Source organism: Xenopus laevis, chromosome 1L (assembly GCF_017654675.1).
Source record: "Xenopus laevis strain J_2021 chromosome 1L, Xenopus_laevis_v10.1, whole genome shotgun sequence".
NCBI classification, from domain to species: Eukaryota; Metazoa; Chordata; class Amphibia; order Anura; family Pipidae; genus Xenopus; species Xenopus laevis.
In genome coordinates, this window is record NC_054371.1 from 62549882 (window position 1) to 62567163 (window position 17282).

The window sequence follows — 17282 nt, forward strand, 5'->3', positions numbered from 1 at the left end:
ACATTTATCTTGCCATGCCGATCAGCCGTTCAGTCGATCGGACAGGTTAAAAGATTTCTGTTGGCTGCCGATAATATGCATGTATTGCCGATCTTCAGTGGGTCACTGTCAGCTTTGTCGGACAAAAACTTTCCTACGATTGCTGTGGGGCAGAACATCGGCTGATCTGTTCTTTACTGCTTTGATTGATCTGAATGGTTAGTGGCAGGTCGGGAGATGAGGACGTACGATCGTTTGTCCGATATTGCAGGGAAATCTTTGTGTCTATGGCCAGCTTAAGGCTTCCTGGAACACCAGGGGCTCCTCTAATTGCTTCTTATAGGCCTCCAAAATACCACTTACTGCAGATTGTGCTCCACTGAAGCAAACTATGGACACAAGTTTACAATGAAAAACAATCGTGGAAGGGAATTCCAAGAAGGGAGTGTTGGAATAGCATCCCTTTGTATTCATGTCGGTCAGAATCTGAATTCACTGCAAACTATGAAATAAAATTGTGATTTTCAGAACAATACCTGACTTTTCCTTTACTTTTCTAACAGTATAGTGACTCAGAAGCAGTGGCTTTAGTTAGGGCACATAAATGATAAACCAACAGTAACTGAAGGCAAGCTTTCAGCTAGTAAGAAGCAACTGCGATGAAAAGTTAAATGTAGAGAAAAAAAAAATGAAACTGCTGCCTTCACAAACACAGAACAACAAGTGTCCCATTGCCCTTCAGTAACACAGAGCCTTTATTCCAAGAGGAACATTCTGTGAAAAATGATGTGTGAACAGCAAGCACTGATGTTCACACAAGCGTTCTTCATACAGCCCAGCAGGCAAGATTTTTGGACTGTGCCCTTGAGATGCTGGCACAATGGAATTTAAATACCATAATTGCTTGTTTCTGTGGATGCCAGTCTCAGAAATAGCAGGTACAAAATCCATGTAAATGATGACCATGGTAAAATAAAATGCATTCAGCTGTTCCGTTCAAAAGATGTAATTTTTAATCACAACACATCAAGGACAGAAATAAAATAAAGAAGTGCAGAGAAACGCAACCTTCCAGAGGTTCATTTTACAAGGACCTCACACAAAGTGTTTTTTTTTCTTCTTCTTCGTCTTACGCAACTCATACTAGAAACAGCATTATTTGCTAAAAATGTTATTGCTGCCAAAAACTAAAATCCATCAAAAGAAAAAAGCACTTTTGAGATGAAAACAGAATGTAAATGAAGAAATTGAGAATGATGTGGCTTCCCCCCCCCTCCAAAAGTAAGTATTGAATTAAAGTACTATCTATAGTCCCCCTTGCCGTGGACATATTAATATCTGGTATGTGGGCATTTCTAGAATTGCTAGGGAAAAAAATGAGCATATTTGCTAGTTTTTCTTTTGTTAATAGTTTCTAATTAAACTCTTCTCATGGGGTTTCGCAGCACCTTAAAAAAAAAAAAAAAAAAGCCTTGGTTCACATGGTAGAACAATGGGAAAATGTTACGAATGGCTGCACACTAACCCTGACAAGTGTGCAGAGCCAACTACAATACATTATATAGTAGCAGGAGCAGCCACCCACGTTGTTGAGAGAACAGCTTTCGAGGACATGCACTGAGCTGTAAAACCACACAATCCCTTATTACACATTGTATTTCTCTGTTTAGGTAAAGTACACCATTTTCTTTCCATTGGCAAATTAACGTTTATTTTAAGTTTGCATAATTTTGGGGTTTATTCAGAAAAAAGGAAAGCAATTTGCCATTTTTTTTTTCTGTCTCTCCAAAGGAAGAAACATATTGTGGTTTGACATCTGCTACCTAGATCTCTTCTGATTTACTCTCATATCACTTACTCCATTTCCTACCGGTCAGTATAAACTCAATCAATGCTCTGTTCATTTTGACCTAAAGCTTTACTCTACTACAAGAAAAAGCCTTCACACACAACAGAAATATAGAAATAAAAACTTTCTGTATATGTATCCGTTGTACCCTGTACAAACACCAGTTGCAGCAAATGCTTTTTTTGGACAAAGTTTAGCCATAGCAAAAGCACTGAATCTTTGTCTGCTGCATGCTAACATCTCCTATAAAACATTTAAGGGCGGCGCTGCAGGTTCAGTGTTTATGCTTTGCCTGTGATCTAGCATAACTGTGTTCCTAGCATTCAGATAAGCCCTATATTCAGTTATTCAGTGAACAATATGTGGTGGACACACTGTACAAATATATCTCACCTTGAGTGGATGTTTAAAAAAAAAACAAAAAAAACCCTTATGGTACAACCCCTGAAGTAGATTAAAAAAATTTGATGTCAAACAGAAACATTTTACTATATGATTTTGAATAACGTTTTCCTTCTTCTCTATAATAACAAAACAAAATCTTGTACTTTATACAAAGATATAATTAATCCTTATTGGAAGCAACCCCAGCCTATTGCGTTTATTTAATGTTTACATGGTTTTATAGTCGATTTAAGTTATGAAAATCCAAATCAGAGAAAGATCCCTTATCCCGAAAACCCCAGGTCCCTAACATTCTGGATAACAGGTCCCATACATGTATGTATGTAGCATTTCATACTTATTGTACTCAGAACAAATTGATAATGTATCAGAAGACACTGTGCTCCTCCCACATTATACCATATGGATATCAGCTGTGATATCTTGGACTTCTACAAAGGTAACGACTTGAGATTTAAGCTGGAATAATAATGTATATGTATATTGAATAAACTTTTCACTATGCAGAGATCAGGTTTTAACATATTTCAATATTTTTAAAAATGTAAAACAAAAGTGTGCCAGGATATGAAGTGAAGTGCTTTATGAGCTTGCAGTTCTTCCCACCCACTGTCTGTCATCAACGTACATAACTCTGGAGACACGCCGCTTGTTTTGTGCATATAAAACTGCTCTGATGAGCAATATTGCTTCTGAAGCGATACTGAAAGTAAAATAAATATGCCAGTTGCACCCCCCATATGACTTTGTGATGATTTAGTGCACAGTTGGGAGACCAAAATCAGCTGATGGCATTGTGATGTCAAGATGTACAGTTAGGCCCATAAATCTTTGGACAGAGACAACTTTTTTTCTAATTTTGGTTCTGTACATTACCACAATGAATTTTAAATGAAACAACTCAGATGCAGTTGAACTGCAGACTTTCAGCTTTAATTCAGTGGGTTGAACAAAAAGATTGCATTAAAATATGAGGAATTAAAGCCTTTTTGTTTTAACACAATCACTTCATTTCAGGGGCTCAAAAGTTTTTAGACAAAAAAAAAACCTGAAAATAAAATGTTCATTTATAATACTTGGTTGAAAACCCTTTGCTGGCAATTGACAGCCTGAAGACTTGAACTCATGGACATCACCAGATTCTGGGTTTTTCCTTTTTAATGCTCTGCCAGGCCTTTACTGCAGCGGCTTTCAGTTACTGTTTGTTTGTGGGCCTTTCTGTCTGAAGTGTGAAATGCATGCTCAATTGGGTTCAGATCAGGTGACTGACTTGGCCATTCAAGAATATTCCACTTCTTTGCTTTAAGAAACTCCTGGGTTGCTTTGGCTGTATGTTTTTGTCCATCTGTATTATGAAACGCCTCCCAATCAATTTGACTGCATTTAGCTGGATTTGAGCAGACAGTATGTCTCTGAACACCTCAGAATTCATTCCATTGCTTCTGCCCTGTGTGACATCATGGATAAACACTAGTGCCACTGGCAGCCATGCATGCCCAAGCCATCACACTGCCTCCATGTTTTATAGATGATGAGCTGTTCCACACCTTCTCCATACTTTTTTCTTGCCATCATTCTGATAGAGGTTGATCTTGGTTTCATCTGTGCAAAGAATGTTTTTCCAGAACTATGCTGGCTTTTTTAGATGTTTTTAGCAAAGTCCAATCTAACCTTTCTATTCTTGATGCTTAGGAGTGGCTTGCACCTTGCACTGCACCCTCTGTATTTACTTTCATGCAGTCTTCTCTTTATGGTAGACTTGGATATCAATACGCCTACCTCCTGGAGAGTATTGTTCACTTGTTTGGCTGTTGTGAAGGGTTTTCTTTTCACCATGGAAATGATTATGTGATCATCCGCCACGGTTGTCTTTCGTGGATGTCCAGAGTTCACCAGTGCTTTCTTTCTCAGGATGTACCAAACTGTACATTTTGCCACTCCTAATATTGTAGAATTTCTCGGATGGGTTTTTTCTGTTTTTGCAGGATGGCTTGTTTCACCTGCATGGAGAGCTCCGTTGACTGCATGTTGTCTGTTCACAGCAAAATCTTCCACATACAAGCAACCCCCCCCTTGATAATGACATAACGAAGGAATTCCCCACACCTACCCATGAAATAGCCTTTGAGTCAATTGTCCAATTACTTTTGAGCCCCTGAAATTAAGTGATTGTGTTAAAAAAGGCATTAGATCCTCACATTTTTATGCAATCTTTTTGTTCAACCAACTGAATTAAAGCTTAAAGTCTGCAGTTCAACTGCATCGGAGTTGTTTTCATTAAAATTCATTGTGATAATGTACAGAACAAAAATTTGAAAAAAGTTGTCTCTGTCCAAAGATTTATGGGCCTAACTGTACATTTGCATGAAAATGGAAGTTCAAGTGAATGTGGTTTTTCATGGAGATAAGCCTCTATTGGTAAAGTCTCCATGAAAACAAAATGATACCTGTATTTAAAAAATGTAATAAAAGAAGAAAGTTGAATAAACTGTTTATCTTTTGCAAGAAAAGTTTGGTGAAATGAGTTTAGCCACAAATGCTATCATGAGACAGAACAATTCATCCTGTAAAACAAAGAATTCCTTTGTGGTCTTAAAAAAAAAAAAACAATATGGCCAGACATATTTTGCATTGTCTGCATTTGTATTATGCTTTCTGGGGCAATTCTGTTTAAATGGTTTACTCTTACTTTTCAAACTGACACAATAATAAACTTTAAAAAAAAACTTCAAGGTCAATTTCTGAATGTAATTCTGGAAGTAAATATTTATATATCAGCTTCTCTGTAAAACAAGTCATATTTAAATTTCTTACTCGTTGTACTAAAAGCAAATTAATAAAAGCAGGCCAGATATATATATATATATATATATATATATATATATATATATATATATATATATATATATATATATATATATATATATATATATATATATATATATATATATATATATATATATATATATATATATATAATGTAAGGTTTTTTGTTTTTTTACCATATGCATTTTTTCCTCATAAAGGTCAAAATCCAAAAATATAAATTTTCAATAAATCCATAAACAGCAGAGGCCTAAACTTTGTGATTTATAAAAATTATTGCTAACAAGCTAGTGGCTTATAAGATATATAAACAGCACGAGCACCTACAGAGCATACAATATTTGAAGTCAACAAGCTATTGGCTAAGTGGAAATAATTTTCAGCACAAGAACTCTCTTCTACCTAAAGTAATATAAAACAGGTGTCTGGAACAGAGCAAAACATGCTTAAAGCAATCTTGCTACAGTAAATCTGGCCATAAATGCAAAGATATAGTCCTACTAAATGAAGGTTCGTGTGATTTTCAGACCGTTTATGGAGAAGAACAAACCTCCCAAGATTTTTCATACCACGGCAATTGGTCATTTAGTCAGACAGGTTAGAAGATTTCTGTCAGCCAACAATAATATTTCTGTATGTATTGCCTATCTGATTATATCAATGGGTGACTCTCACTACTATTTCTCAGACTCTTTTGTACGATTGCTGTCTGACAAATAATGGACAAGATATTGTCGGATTTGTTATTTCTCCTACTTCATTTAATCTGGTTAGTTTTAGATCGTTACATTGTAATGAACAATCAATATCTGAACGTTTGTTGTACAAGAATAAAATCTGCACGTCTATGACCAGCTTAAAGATGGCAAAGCATGCCCAGATTTAGTCTGCTAGTATGCCCAGTTTCAACTATAATGCCCAACTATCTGGGCAAGTATGGTCAGTCTGCAGGCAATTTAGAGTGATAATTGTATAATTTTGGTGGATTGAGGATTTTCACATCATTCAGATGAAAGTGAAGAAGAGCTGCAATTCCTTGCATTTCTTGTAAAAAATATGTAATTAATCTTGTAGGTATAACTGTATGCTAGAGAACCACCTCACATTGACCATCAGCAATCAAAATAAAAGATCTTTCAATAAAAAAAATTAGGTTCAATAATTTAAAGCATTCAGTAGGTAGATGGGGTTTTGAGGAACACTTTCTCTACAGCAGATCCCCAAGCCTTCACCTTGTTCCTTCCTCAATTTCCCCTCCTCATTTGCTAACAATAATCTCTCCTCTTGCTCCTTTCTTATTTTCATGATCTACTTTTTCCCTCCTTTACCGATTTTAGTGCCCACTCCTTGCATTTTCCCATATCGCTATGTCTGATCATTCTCGCTTTATCCATTGTGGATTTCCAAGCCCCCTTTACCTGCACCTTCATTGATCTCCGAGCATGCTGACTTCTTCCCTCACCGAAATCTGTGCATTCTCCCATTTCTCAAACTGCGTGCTTTCCCCTGCTTTATCAGAGATCTCCATGTTCTTTACAGTGTCTGTGCCTTTCCTTATTCAATCTCTGCAAACCCCTTCCTCACTGATCCCCTACTAGTTCATGGATCTCTTTGTAAGCTCACCTGCTCTCCCACTTTAATTGTTCTTGGTTCCTTCAAACTACTTCTCCCATTACAGTGTGCTCTCCCATGCTTCCCCATCATTCTGAATGAGAGATTATGTTATGCAGCAATATCCAAAGACCGATATTTTTTAACACATTAAAAGATAAAAACAACCAACACTACCAATGGGCAGCGTCCTGAGGATTCCTTTGGTGACCTTGGAGTCCTAGTAGATAATAAACTTGGCTGTAGAAAGCAATGCCAGTCAACAGCTTCAAGGGCAAATAAGGTTTTTAGCTGTATTAAAAGGGGTATTGATTCATGGGAGGTGGGGGTCATTCTTCAAACATATAGTGCACTGGTAAGGCCCCATCTAGAATATGCCGTACAGTTTTGGTCTCCATCACTCTAACAGGAGATTATTGTATTAGAGAGGGTACAGAGAAGGGCAACTAAGCTGGTAAAAGATAACTTTTACCAGCTTATTTATTTATACATACTATAACTATATATAAATATATAAGGGGATCCTATAATAATCTCTCTAATGCTTTATTTACCAGTAGGTCTTTAAATCTGACACAAGGTCACCCATTCCGATTAGAAGAAAGAGCTTTACCCTTAAGAGTATTACATTCCTTTAGGACGGGAACATACTTACCATAAATGTCCTGATATAAAATAGGCATTTAAGAAGAACACATAGCTTTTGAAAAAAAAGCATAAAATGAATAATATATTGTCAGGCAGGCAACTAGAGAATGTAAACCAAAGCAACCCTGACACCTAGTGGAGCTATCAGGACAGGCCACTGTTTCATAGAACATAAACGGTTGTTGGAAACCTGTTACCATTATGGCTAATTTCATCTACAGTATTATGTCACAATTAGGCATAATATCAACAAAACATAACCTTCGTCTCATTAGAATATCCAAATCTAGCTTCTTTGACAGTGTCATTAAATCAAAATGTAGCTTTAGCCTTGTCTAAATTTCTATTATTGTCAATCTGTCTGTACATCTTCTTCCTTGTCAACCCCCTATAGCCCTTTAATAAATGTAAAATCTCCTTACAAGAAGCAGATAAATTATATTCCATACCAAGGGGGTATACAAGAAGCGTACAATACACAACTGAAGATATTATTATTCAGATCTCAGTATGTTTTCTGTGATGCTGTCACTAAAGGAACATTTTACTCCAGTATGTTTGTCTGAAAGCAATGTGATTTTTTTATGAACAAACTAGACTACCCATGTAAGAGAAGAAAAGTTCATATCGCTGTAGCTCACTAAAATTGCACTATGGAACCTTTTCAAACGTAAATGAAAAAGAAAAAACCATAAGAGGTCTGTACTGCCTTAATAACTGGGAAAGTTTTGTATTTAATATATATATGCTTATTACTTTTTATGTTTCTTTCGAGCTATGCATCATTCCTACTTCCTTGTGTTATGTATATATAATTTAATTTTGGTGGATTTGGATATTTCAGGCAAGGAAAATGTAGGAAAGCTGTAGGAAAACATTCACTTTCCTTTCTGTGCAGATTTAATAGACAATGGTATGTTACTATGATATTGTGCATATTTAGCAGTTGCCTATACTGCAGAATTTAACAGTTATATCAATATACAATAAAGGCATTGGCCAGTCTTTTCATATATTTTTTTTAAAGTATAATCGAAACAGTTTTCTTCTACTTGTTTGCGGTTTTCTCTTGTTTTAAAGGGTTGAGAGGCTTGCTTTACTTCCCTGGGTTGATGGCTATATTTTACATTTTCATGGAAGTGTCTACAGGAATGCTTACAATGAAAACAATTAGTGTAGTATTCATCCAAAATTCTATTTGGTGCTGCAAACTTGATAACATAGGCAATGTATACCAGTGAAATTGCCCCGAACAAATACACACAATTAAAAGAATAAAACTTCCACCCCGTAAGCTGAATTCTGTGCTCTTGTTAAAAGTTGGTCACATGCTAGTTGATGAAACTATAGATCCACTATATTCCTGGGTCCACATACAATCCATAGGGTCAGTTATTCCAGATGCCTGTCCCAGGTCCCCACACACAGACCAAGATCATCCAGTTCAGTTGCAAAAATATGAATACGAAATATGACAGAATATGTATGAATCCAGTAATATTTGCTTGCATATTGTGTACTGTATTTTAAGTTCATTTTAGTAGTGGTATCCATCCCACTGCAAAATATGTATGAATATTAAAAGGACCCAATATTAACAAGCTCCTTAGCCAGACCTCATTTATGTGTACCGACACACAGCTGTGTGTACCAAGCTTCAGCTTCATAATTTATTTTCATATTCAACCTGCTCAGGAAATGTCCACATCTCCAAAGGAAAATGCATGTAAAATAAATCCCTAGAGAGCTAAAACAAATCACAGAGAATTAAGCAGGTGATATATTCATAAACTGAAAAGCAACTCCTTTGCTACCCTTAAGTAAATTTCTGTAATAAATGTCAAAGCAAGCTAAATGCAAAACACTGCATGCCCTTTTGACTTGGCATAATATATAAGCAAGAGAGTAGGGGGGATAACTTTTATACAGAAAAGTCTTTAGACTTCTGACATTTTCATAGCTGATGCAATACACACACACATACAGTTTAAAACTTGGAAACTATTTTAGTAAACCAGTAAAAAGTATACTGCAACACTTGATATTTGCACTTTAAGCCTACCTGAATGGCATATAGAAACAAGTATTATGAACTAACCTAGAGGAATAACATAGAAAATGTTGGAGCAAATCAGGACAGTAGCAAGTGGTTACAGGCACAAGCTTTAGAAAGAAAGAAAAGTCTTCACCCCATCCTAATATTTAGACTTAATATTGTGAAGCAGTCAACAAACACAAAGCAACCTGCTAGTCTATTTTATGCCATCACATTTTGTTGATTTACTTGCTTTATTGATGTTTTATCTGATGAAGGTGATAAGCAGCTACAGCCTATAAAAATATCTGTGTTTTGATCTGCTGATGAAGTGCATAGGACAGATTGTCATGTCAATTTTAGTATGTCTGAATAAAGTAACCTGCCCCAGTCTGAGGTTGCTTCTAACCTGCTGCTATTTTAGTAATCTTTGCTGGTGAGCAGGATACTGCTGAAAAAGACAATAAAAAGTGAAAAACAGTTGAGGATTTAGGCCAACTCATGGTCAACAATGGCCCTCGGTGCTGCCAATAACTAACCCTGGCCTAGATTAAGTACAAACTGTGCTTTTTGGAATGGACTGCAAAAAACACCACCATGTAAAAGTACAATGCTACAATTTTGTAGGTTGATGACCCTTATAATTTCTCATTTGCTAATTAGCAAGATCACTTGTCTTAATTTACAAGTTAGGGGAACAAAATAAATTGTTAATGGAATGCAACCCCCCTCCCAGGTGAGAATGCCATGGATGGTGAAGAAACGATTATACTGAATATGTGCTTGTTAATCACCTCTTGAACAGTTTACCACATTCCCAAGTGACATACAATTAGACCAGTAGATCTATTGGCCTAACCCTCCATCCCTCAAGTTACTTGCATCCTACAATGCTTCTGTGTTTTTGTAGCCATTGCTGTGAGATAAAGAATTCTACCAGTACTGTTCCAGTTTTGCAAAAAAATCCCAGAATGACAGCACAGACATACAGACATACAAAATTACATATACACTGTGTGTGCTTTAGGTATTTTGACATGTTCATTTTGCTTCTGTAAAGCATGCAGTTTATCAGTGACCATCAATAAAAAGCTCTAAAGCTAATGCTAAATTATGTTCCTAGCATGCAAAGAAATAATATATGAAAAAAGTAAGCAGCACAGCAGCTATCACGATATCCACATAATGTGAGCAAAACATTATTTTTGTTTGCATCCTGCTTTTTCCACTATCCCTTTCTAAATCAGATATAGATGTGTCACAGTTACTAAACAGGGGACAAAATCAATACCAATAGAGAAATACCCTACATATGCATAGCATGTATATTGTATACAGAATATACAAGAGCCATGAATATCCTTTAAATTATATCCTTATAAATGGTGCTTAGTGATGTAATCAGTTATAACTGGTGCTTAGTGATGTCATTCTGTCAAATAACTCACTGACATGTGTATTTTAATATATAATGTACCCCCCCCCCATTGAAAAATATGAGCACATTAGAAGCCACCTTGTAGTTCCAAGACCTGTAAAAATTTAAAGTATCCTTATATTTTACATTATAAACTATATAAATTAGCCCATTCACTAGGACTACCTGCCAAATGCAGCCCTGCTCAGCACTGGATAGAAGAAGGTTAAAATTCAAAGACTGTGACAAACTTCAAACAGGCCATGCTTCTCCTTTAATTAGAATTTAAAGGCAAAAAACCTTTTCAGGTAAATCAACCTACCCGAATCTCTTGGAGGTTGTGAAAGTTATTTCCCACTCGGACGGATATTTTACTTGGAGTATAACTCTCATCTGATTTGTAATCAGCATAAACGCACAAAGCTTTAACGGTTGTCTTCCTTCTACAAGACAAACAAAACAAAAAAGCATGATGAACAAATTTGACTCAGTGTTCTGCACAGTTTAGCTAATCACTATATCTCAGTAATACATATCATTGACAGGAATGGTCATTAATATAACTGAATAACTAATAATTATAAAGCCAACACAGCCAACGTAAAGCATTCATGCATGTATCTTTTTAAAATTCACGACAACACAAAAAAAAAAATCAATAGTAAATAAATATTTGCCACCCTACCTGTGACTATCAGTTGTGCCTAGTCCCAAAACCTAAACCCCCTAAGGCTCATTTACATCCCCAATTTATACTGCTGTATCCCCCTTGAGATGCACACATTCATTAATCTGTCTGTGTTTTAGGAAATTTAGGATTGTGTCCTAAAGCCGTAGATTTTCTACAGGCAGCTTTAAGAGCAAGGGGAAATTAATTCCTGATTTTCGAATTGAAGTAAATTGCAAATAGACTTCTTTTAAGGTGGAGACCCAGAAAAAGGCCATTATTTTTTACCTTCACAACTCCTTTAAGGGTTTGCACAGAAACCTATCCAGAAACCTGTCATCAAGAAAGCTCTGTACTTGTGTAACAACTATATATATCATGCATTTACCGAAACTGGATGTTGACTAAATGAGGCTGTGATCCATCTGACTGCCAGTAGGTTTCTAAATTGTCATCTCGTAACTGATCAACTCCAAACCCTTGAAAAATGAAAGGGATAAGAATTTAAAAAAAAAGAAAAATGGATTAGAGGAAATAAAACTATTTTACAGTTAAGTATTAATGACACCTTACAAGCTCTTTAATGTACGTTATGGATTCACACCCCATAATACCAAACACAAATCAATAAACAAAAGCAGCTGCGCATATATTGTTGGTACCTGCTAGTAAAAACCAATAGATGGCCTCCATTTTTTGTATCTTTATGCTGTACCCGACAGATGCCTATTTTTGAGGTTAAAAAAAAATATATGCTACATAAAACTATTTTAGCATACCTTATGAGTCTGGATTAATGCTGTTATGTGCAGTGGTTTGTTGTATATTGAAATTTACTGGTCATCACAGTTTTGATCAAACATGTGATAAAATACTCTGTCAACTTATCAAATAACATACGTTCTACAAACATATGCGCAAATTATAGACATCAACATTTAACTGCAGGAGAATCTTTGTCTAAATCCCTGAGTGCAGACAGCTACCTTTTTATTCATTTCTTTAATGTTGTGGTTATACCCTCATCAAAATGTTCAGAAATAAGAGGCAGCTCTATCCAACATTATAAACTATAAGTTATAAGTGTGGGTTGCTACTGAATCAAAGTTATAACTATAACATAATATTATATATATATATATATATATATATATATATATATATATATATATATCTCAATTCAATGTAGCAATAACGCCCCTCTTGTAGAAGCGCTTACCCTCTAAGCTTTTTGACCTGGGTGTAAAGACCCCAGGTCCCACACTTGTATGATATCCAACTTTTAAGGAGACTGCAACGTAGGGAAAATGCACTCACCAAGTTGCATTGCCCTGAACCCGTAGCTGGAGGTGTCTGTGTAAATAGTAGAAAATTTGCAAGCACTCTGGACGTCACTCGTTAGATAACGAGTGATGTCCAGAGTGCTTGCCGAATTTTCTACTATACCCTCATTAAAACCGTTACTATTTAGGAATATCACTAACTGACTGGAACCCTGGGTTAGGGCATATTGAATTTGGTCAGTGACCATGTTGGTCACTGACTGATCAATGCCTAGCAGAGGTGCACTACTTTGGAATCTGAAAAAAATAGAAATATCCTACAGATGTGAGTCTGTTGGGCAATTAAAATAAACCAAATAATCACAGTTACATGTCCAGAGTACATTGTTGTGTTTTCAATAAATATGTTTTTGCCAGGTGAAAACCTTCAAAATTAATAGACAGAGGTACCTGGTTTACAGGATGACAAAGACCAAACAGCTTGTGAGCCTATTTCTCGAACAGTGCCAGTCCTTTTCAGCTGGTTAGGATCAGCGCCTGGGGGAGTTTTGTTGGGTGTTGTCATTTCCTATAAGCAGGGATAAACAATTTTAGAATGCATACCTATACATCTATGTATCAATGCACTGCTTCGAAAACATTTGAAACTAGCGGAAAACAGAATTTGTTGCCAAAATTCATCAAAATACTGCAGTAATTGTGAATCAAAATTTCCATATTAAAATCTGAGCAAAATCTGCATTACCTGCAACTATTACCTTAATTTACCTATAGCTTTATAGTCATATGAAATTAAAGGTTTCAATTTAGTTTGGTTAAAGCGAAACTATCCTGAAAATGTAATATTAGCTTCAGCATACTGAAATAAGAAACTTTCTAAATACAATCAATTAAAGATTCTGCATCATTTCTGAAATAATGAAGTTTATCTTCACTATTCCTCTCTCAGCATCTGTTTCTCTTCATTGGGTCTTCATGCAGGAGTTTTTATTTGATTGTATTCAGAAAGTTTCTTACTTCAGTATGAGGAAGCTTATATGAAATTTTCATATAAACGAAAGTTCCCCTTTAACACTAATGAGGTAGTTAAATTCTGTACAGTTCTGAACTAGAGGCCTAGAATTCACAGACATGCATTATTAGAAGTTCAATCAGCTGTGTGGCTTTAACTGACCCTAACGGAACCCTAATTCAAGACAAGACTTCTTTTCGTCGTACTAAAATTAAAATACAATTTCCCATTGCATAAAACAGGAATAACTGTGATACTTTTCAGTGTGTGATTTTCCAGAACTACCCTACGCATATTTATTTTGACAGCAGTATGCCCCCTGTACCTATAAATGTGTTTTGAAGAAAAGAGGCCAAGTGAAAGACCATAAATAGTTGTAGCATTATTACATTTGTATTGGCATGGCCAATTCAAAGAGTAGAAAAAAGAATAAAATCAAATTACACACACAGAGCATTAAATGAACAGTAACACCAAAAACTTTTTTTTTTTGTTTATATAACATATAACATACTGTTAGTGTGTATGTATGTATGTATGTATGTATGTATGTATGTATGTATGTATGTATGTATATATATATATATATATATATATATATATATATATATATATATATATATATATATATATATATATATGCTGCTGTGTAGCCATAGGGGCAGCCATTCAACCTGGAAAAAGGGCACAGGTTACATAACAAATAAAAGATAAAACACCATTGTATTGGACAGGGCTTTTCTGTTATGTGCTATGTAACCTCTGCTCTTTCCTCTTTTTTTCCCAGCTTGAATGGCTGTCCCATGGCTAAACAGCAGCTTTTACCAGAGCAGAGCAACAGTACATTATATTTTAATTACTTTTTTGGTGTTATTGTTCCTTTAAGATGAAGGATATTGGTATTTTAATAGATATAATATAAAAATCCCAAACCTGGTTTCCTTTTGAAAAAAAGCAGTCAGATGTAGCCTAAAAGCTTTGCGTTGTTGGTGATAACCTGCAAAATAAAAATGATCACAACATTCCGATTTAAACCAACAGTTCAGTCTGTTAGATTTATTCTTTAATTAACAGAATACATTCTTAACAAAATGTTTGTAGAACCCAGTGTGTAATTTTATTGAGATATATCAGCCCTGTGCCTGGACATTTGCTGAACAAAGAGGAGATAAAAGACAAACCAACGCAAATGCTTCCCAAAAAGCAAAAGTAGAGATGCTACATACGGAGTAACATACTGATCAAAGCTAATCTCAATACCAGAGACAGCCCCTAGGAATAAATCAGATGATAGGGTGATGCATCTGTCTACCCTTACATCAGGACATTGGCAGCAGTAAAACGTTGTGCTCGTCTCCCACATCCACTCTTTTGAGCTGGGAGTGAAAGAGAAAATAATTGTTTAAACTATATTTCATTTGCACAGTATAGCTTGTGGATATAATTTGAAAAAAGGTTGAAAACCCATGAACAAAACAATGCATAATGGCAAAAAAAATGTAATACTAAGCAACTTTCCAATATACATTTATTACATATACAAATATTGCTTTTGAATACAAGTATATGTAGAAATAATTCTAAAAACCATTGCAAACCTGTATTAAATGTATACAAGAAATTAGCATTTTCATTCTGTGGGCAAAATTTTATTTTTGCTTTTTGATCCATGAATTAAAATGTTACTAGGAATCTAATGTATTTTTTTTAGTAAAGAAAGTATGTGTAATAATATGGCATTGCAGTGATTTATTTTGCTTCAACAAATATTGTTTCCAACACTAGCCGCACAAAGGCTGATATCAACTGCCAGCTTGTCTACTCCCGAATGAGTTGGCAGATTACTGGTCCATGGATCTGATCAGGGCTTGTTAAATTATTGGGCTATGAATGTTGGAAAATCCTGTTGGCTGAGGATTGCATTAGGCTATGGATGTGGCCCCCTTCTGACTAACCTACATGGGGTGATTACTGATTAATTACATAGAGGCCAAGTGACTGAATTAGCTTGCTATAGCCCACCACCAGAAAGCATGTCTGAAGGGGAGGATTGTACTGAGGGATAAGAAGAGGGGGGAAGACAGAATCAGATTTCTGATTGGTGTTTGGGAGGACAGCCTTTCTGTGTTTGCCAGTTGTGAAGAAGAAGTTGTTGCAGGTCTACAACTTGATTAAACAGCAGTTAGCTAGGGGCTAACTAATTTAAAAAAAAACAAAACAAAAAAAAAAAGGTACTGCCATGCATACAAAAATTGTATTTTCCTTAAAGAAGGAAAATATCATTCTGAGCAACCTCAAATATGCATTAAAGGGATACTGTCATGGAAAAAACATTGTTTTTCAAAACAAATCAGTTAAAAGTGCTGCTTCAGCAGACTTCTGCACTGAAATCAGTTTTTCAACATTCAAGTTATATTTAATTTTAAAATCCGACATGGAGCTAGACATATTGTCAGTTACCCTGGTGCCGCTAGTCATGTGCTCTGATAAACTTCAGTCACTCTTTACTGCTGCTCTGCAAGTTGGAGTTATATCACCCCCTCCCTTTCCCACCAGCAGAACAATGGGAAGGTAACCAGATAACAGCTCCCTGGTAGATCTAAGAACAGCACTCAATAGTAAAAATCCAAGTTCCCACTGCGACACATGCAGTTACATTGAGAAGGAGAAACAACAGCCTGCCAGAAAGCAGTTCCATGGCTCTTTCTGAAAGCACATGACCAGGCAAAACGACCTGAGATGGCTGCCTACACACCAATATTACCGTACAACTAAAATAAATACATTTGGTGGTCCAGGAATGAAATTTTATGTTGTAGAGTGAATTATTTACAGTGTATTTTAGGAATAAAAACCATAAAAATCTTGACAGAATCCCTTTAATTACACGTTTAAGAGCTTTAAATTATTTGTGAAAAGAAGCTCTACTTTAAAGCATTAGGGATGTCCCTTTGTATGTTGTGACCTTGTAGTTCTGACTTGTGCAGCATCAGCCAGCTTATTTACAGGCCCATGAAGAGGGATACAATTGAGAAGAAAAACTTCTATTACAGCTTTTCGAGAGGCAGAAGCAGCAGTGCAGATAGGGACAGAAAATGACTGCTTTCAATAGCAATTATAATAAAGCCACTGAATTCATTGGTTGTGTGTATCTTGGGACGTTGCTTAGAATGACATGGCCTTTCATTGGGTAACATGTACATTTTAGGTTTAAATGCCGAACACGACGTTTCGGCAGTGAGTGAGAGCAATGTTCGGTTGCATAGCAGCGCCAGACACTACAGTGAAAGCCGTATAGAAGCGAGCCGGTGTCATTGTGACAGAGGTTTCGTAAGAAATGTCAGAATACTGAATAAAATAACGTATCCAAGCTGGCCTACACAGAAAGCATGGAGAAGTAATACCCTTGAAAATAACAACAGAACACAAGCCAAATTCAAAAGCCTCCTTACCAGACCGCCAATCCTCTGTTCTTTCCGCGCTTCGCGATGACGTACTACAGGCGATGACAGAAGAAGTCGCGTCATGCGGTGCACAGTGACACGCAACG

General features: G+C 35.9%; 1 protein-coding gene across 1 annotated transcript in view; it reads right to left on the reverse strand.

Moving 5' to 3' along the window:
- anapc10.L (anaphase promoting complex subunit 10 L homeolog) overlaps positions 1–17237 on the reverse strand; it is a gene marked incomplete at its 5' end in the record, with an annotated part of 25989 nt that extends 8752 nt beyond the window's left edge. Inside the window, 5 exon segments of the mRNA NM_001095588.1 lie at positions 11093–11213; positions 11826–11916; positions 13171–13288; positions 14666–14729; positions 17185–17237. Of these exon segments, the coding sequence (NP_001089057.1) occupies positions 11093–11213; positions 11826–11916; positions 13171–13285 (327 nt within the window).
- Positions 17238–17282: the final 45 nt, after the last annotated feature.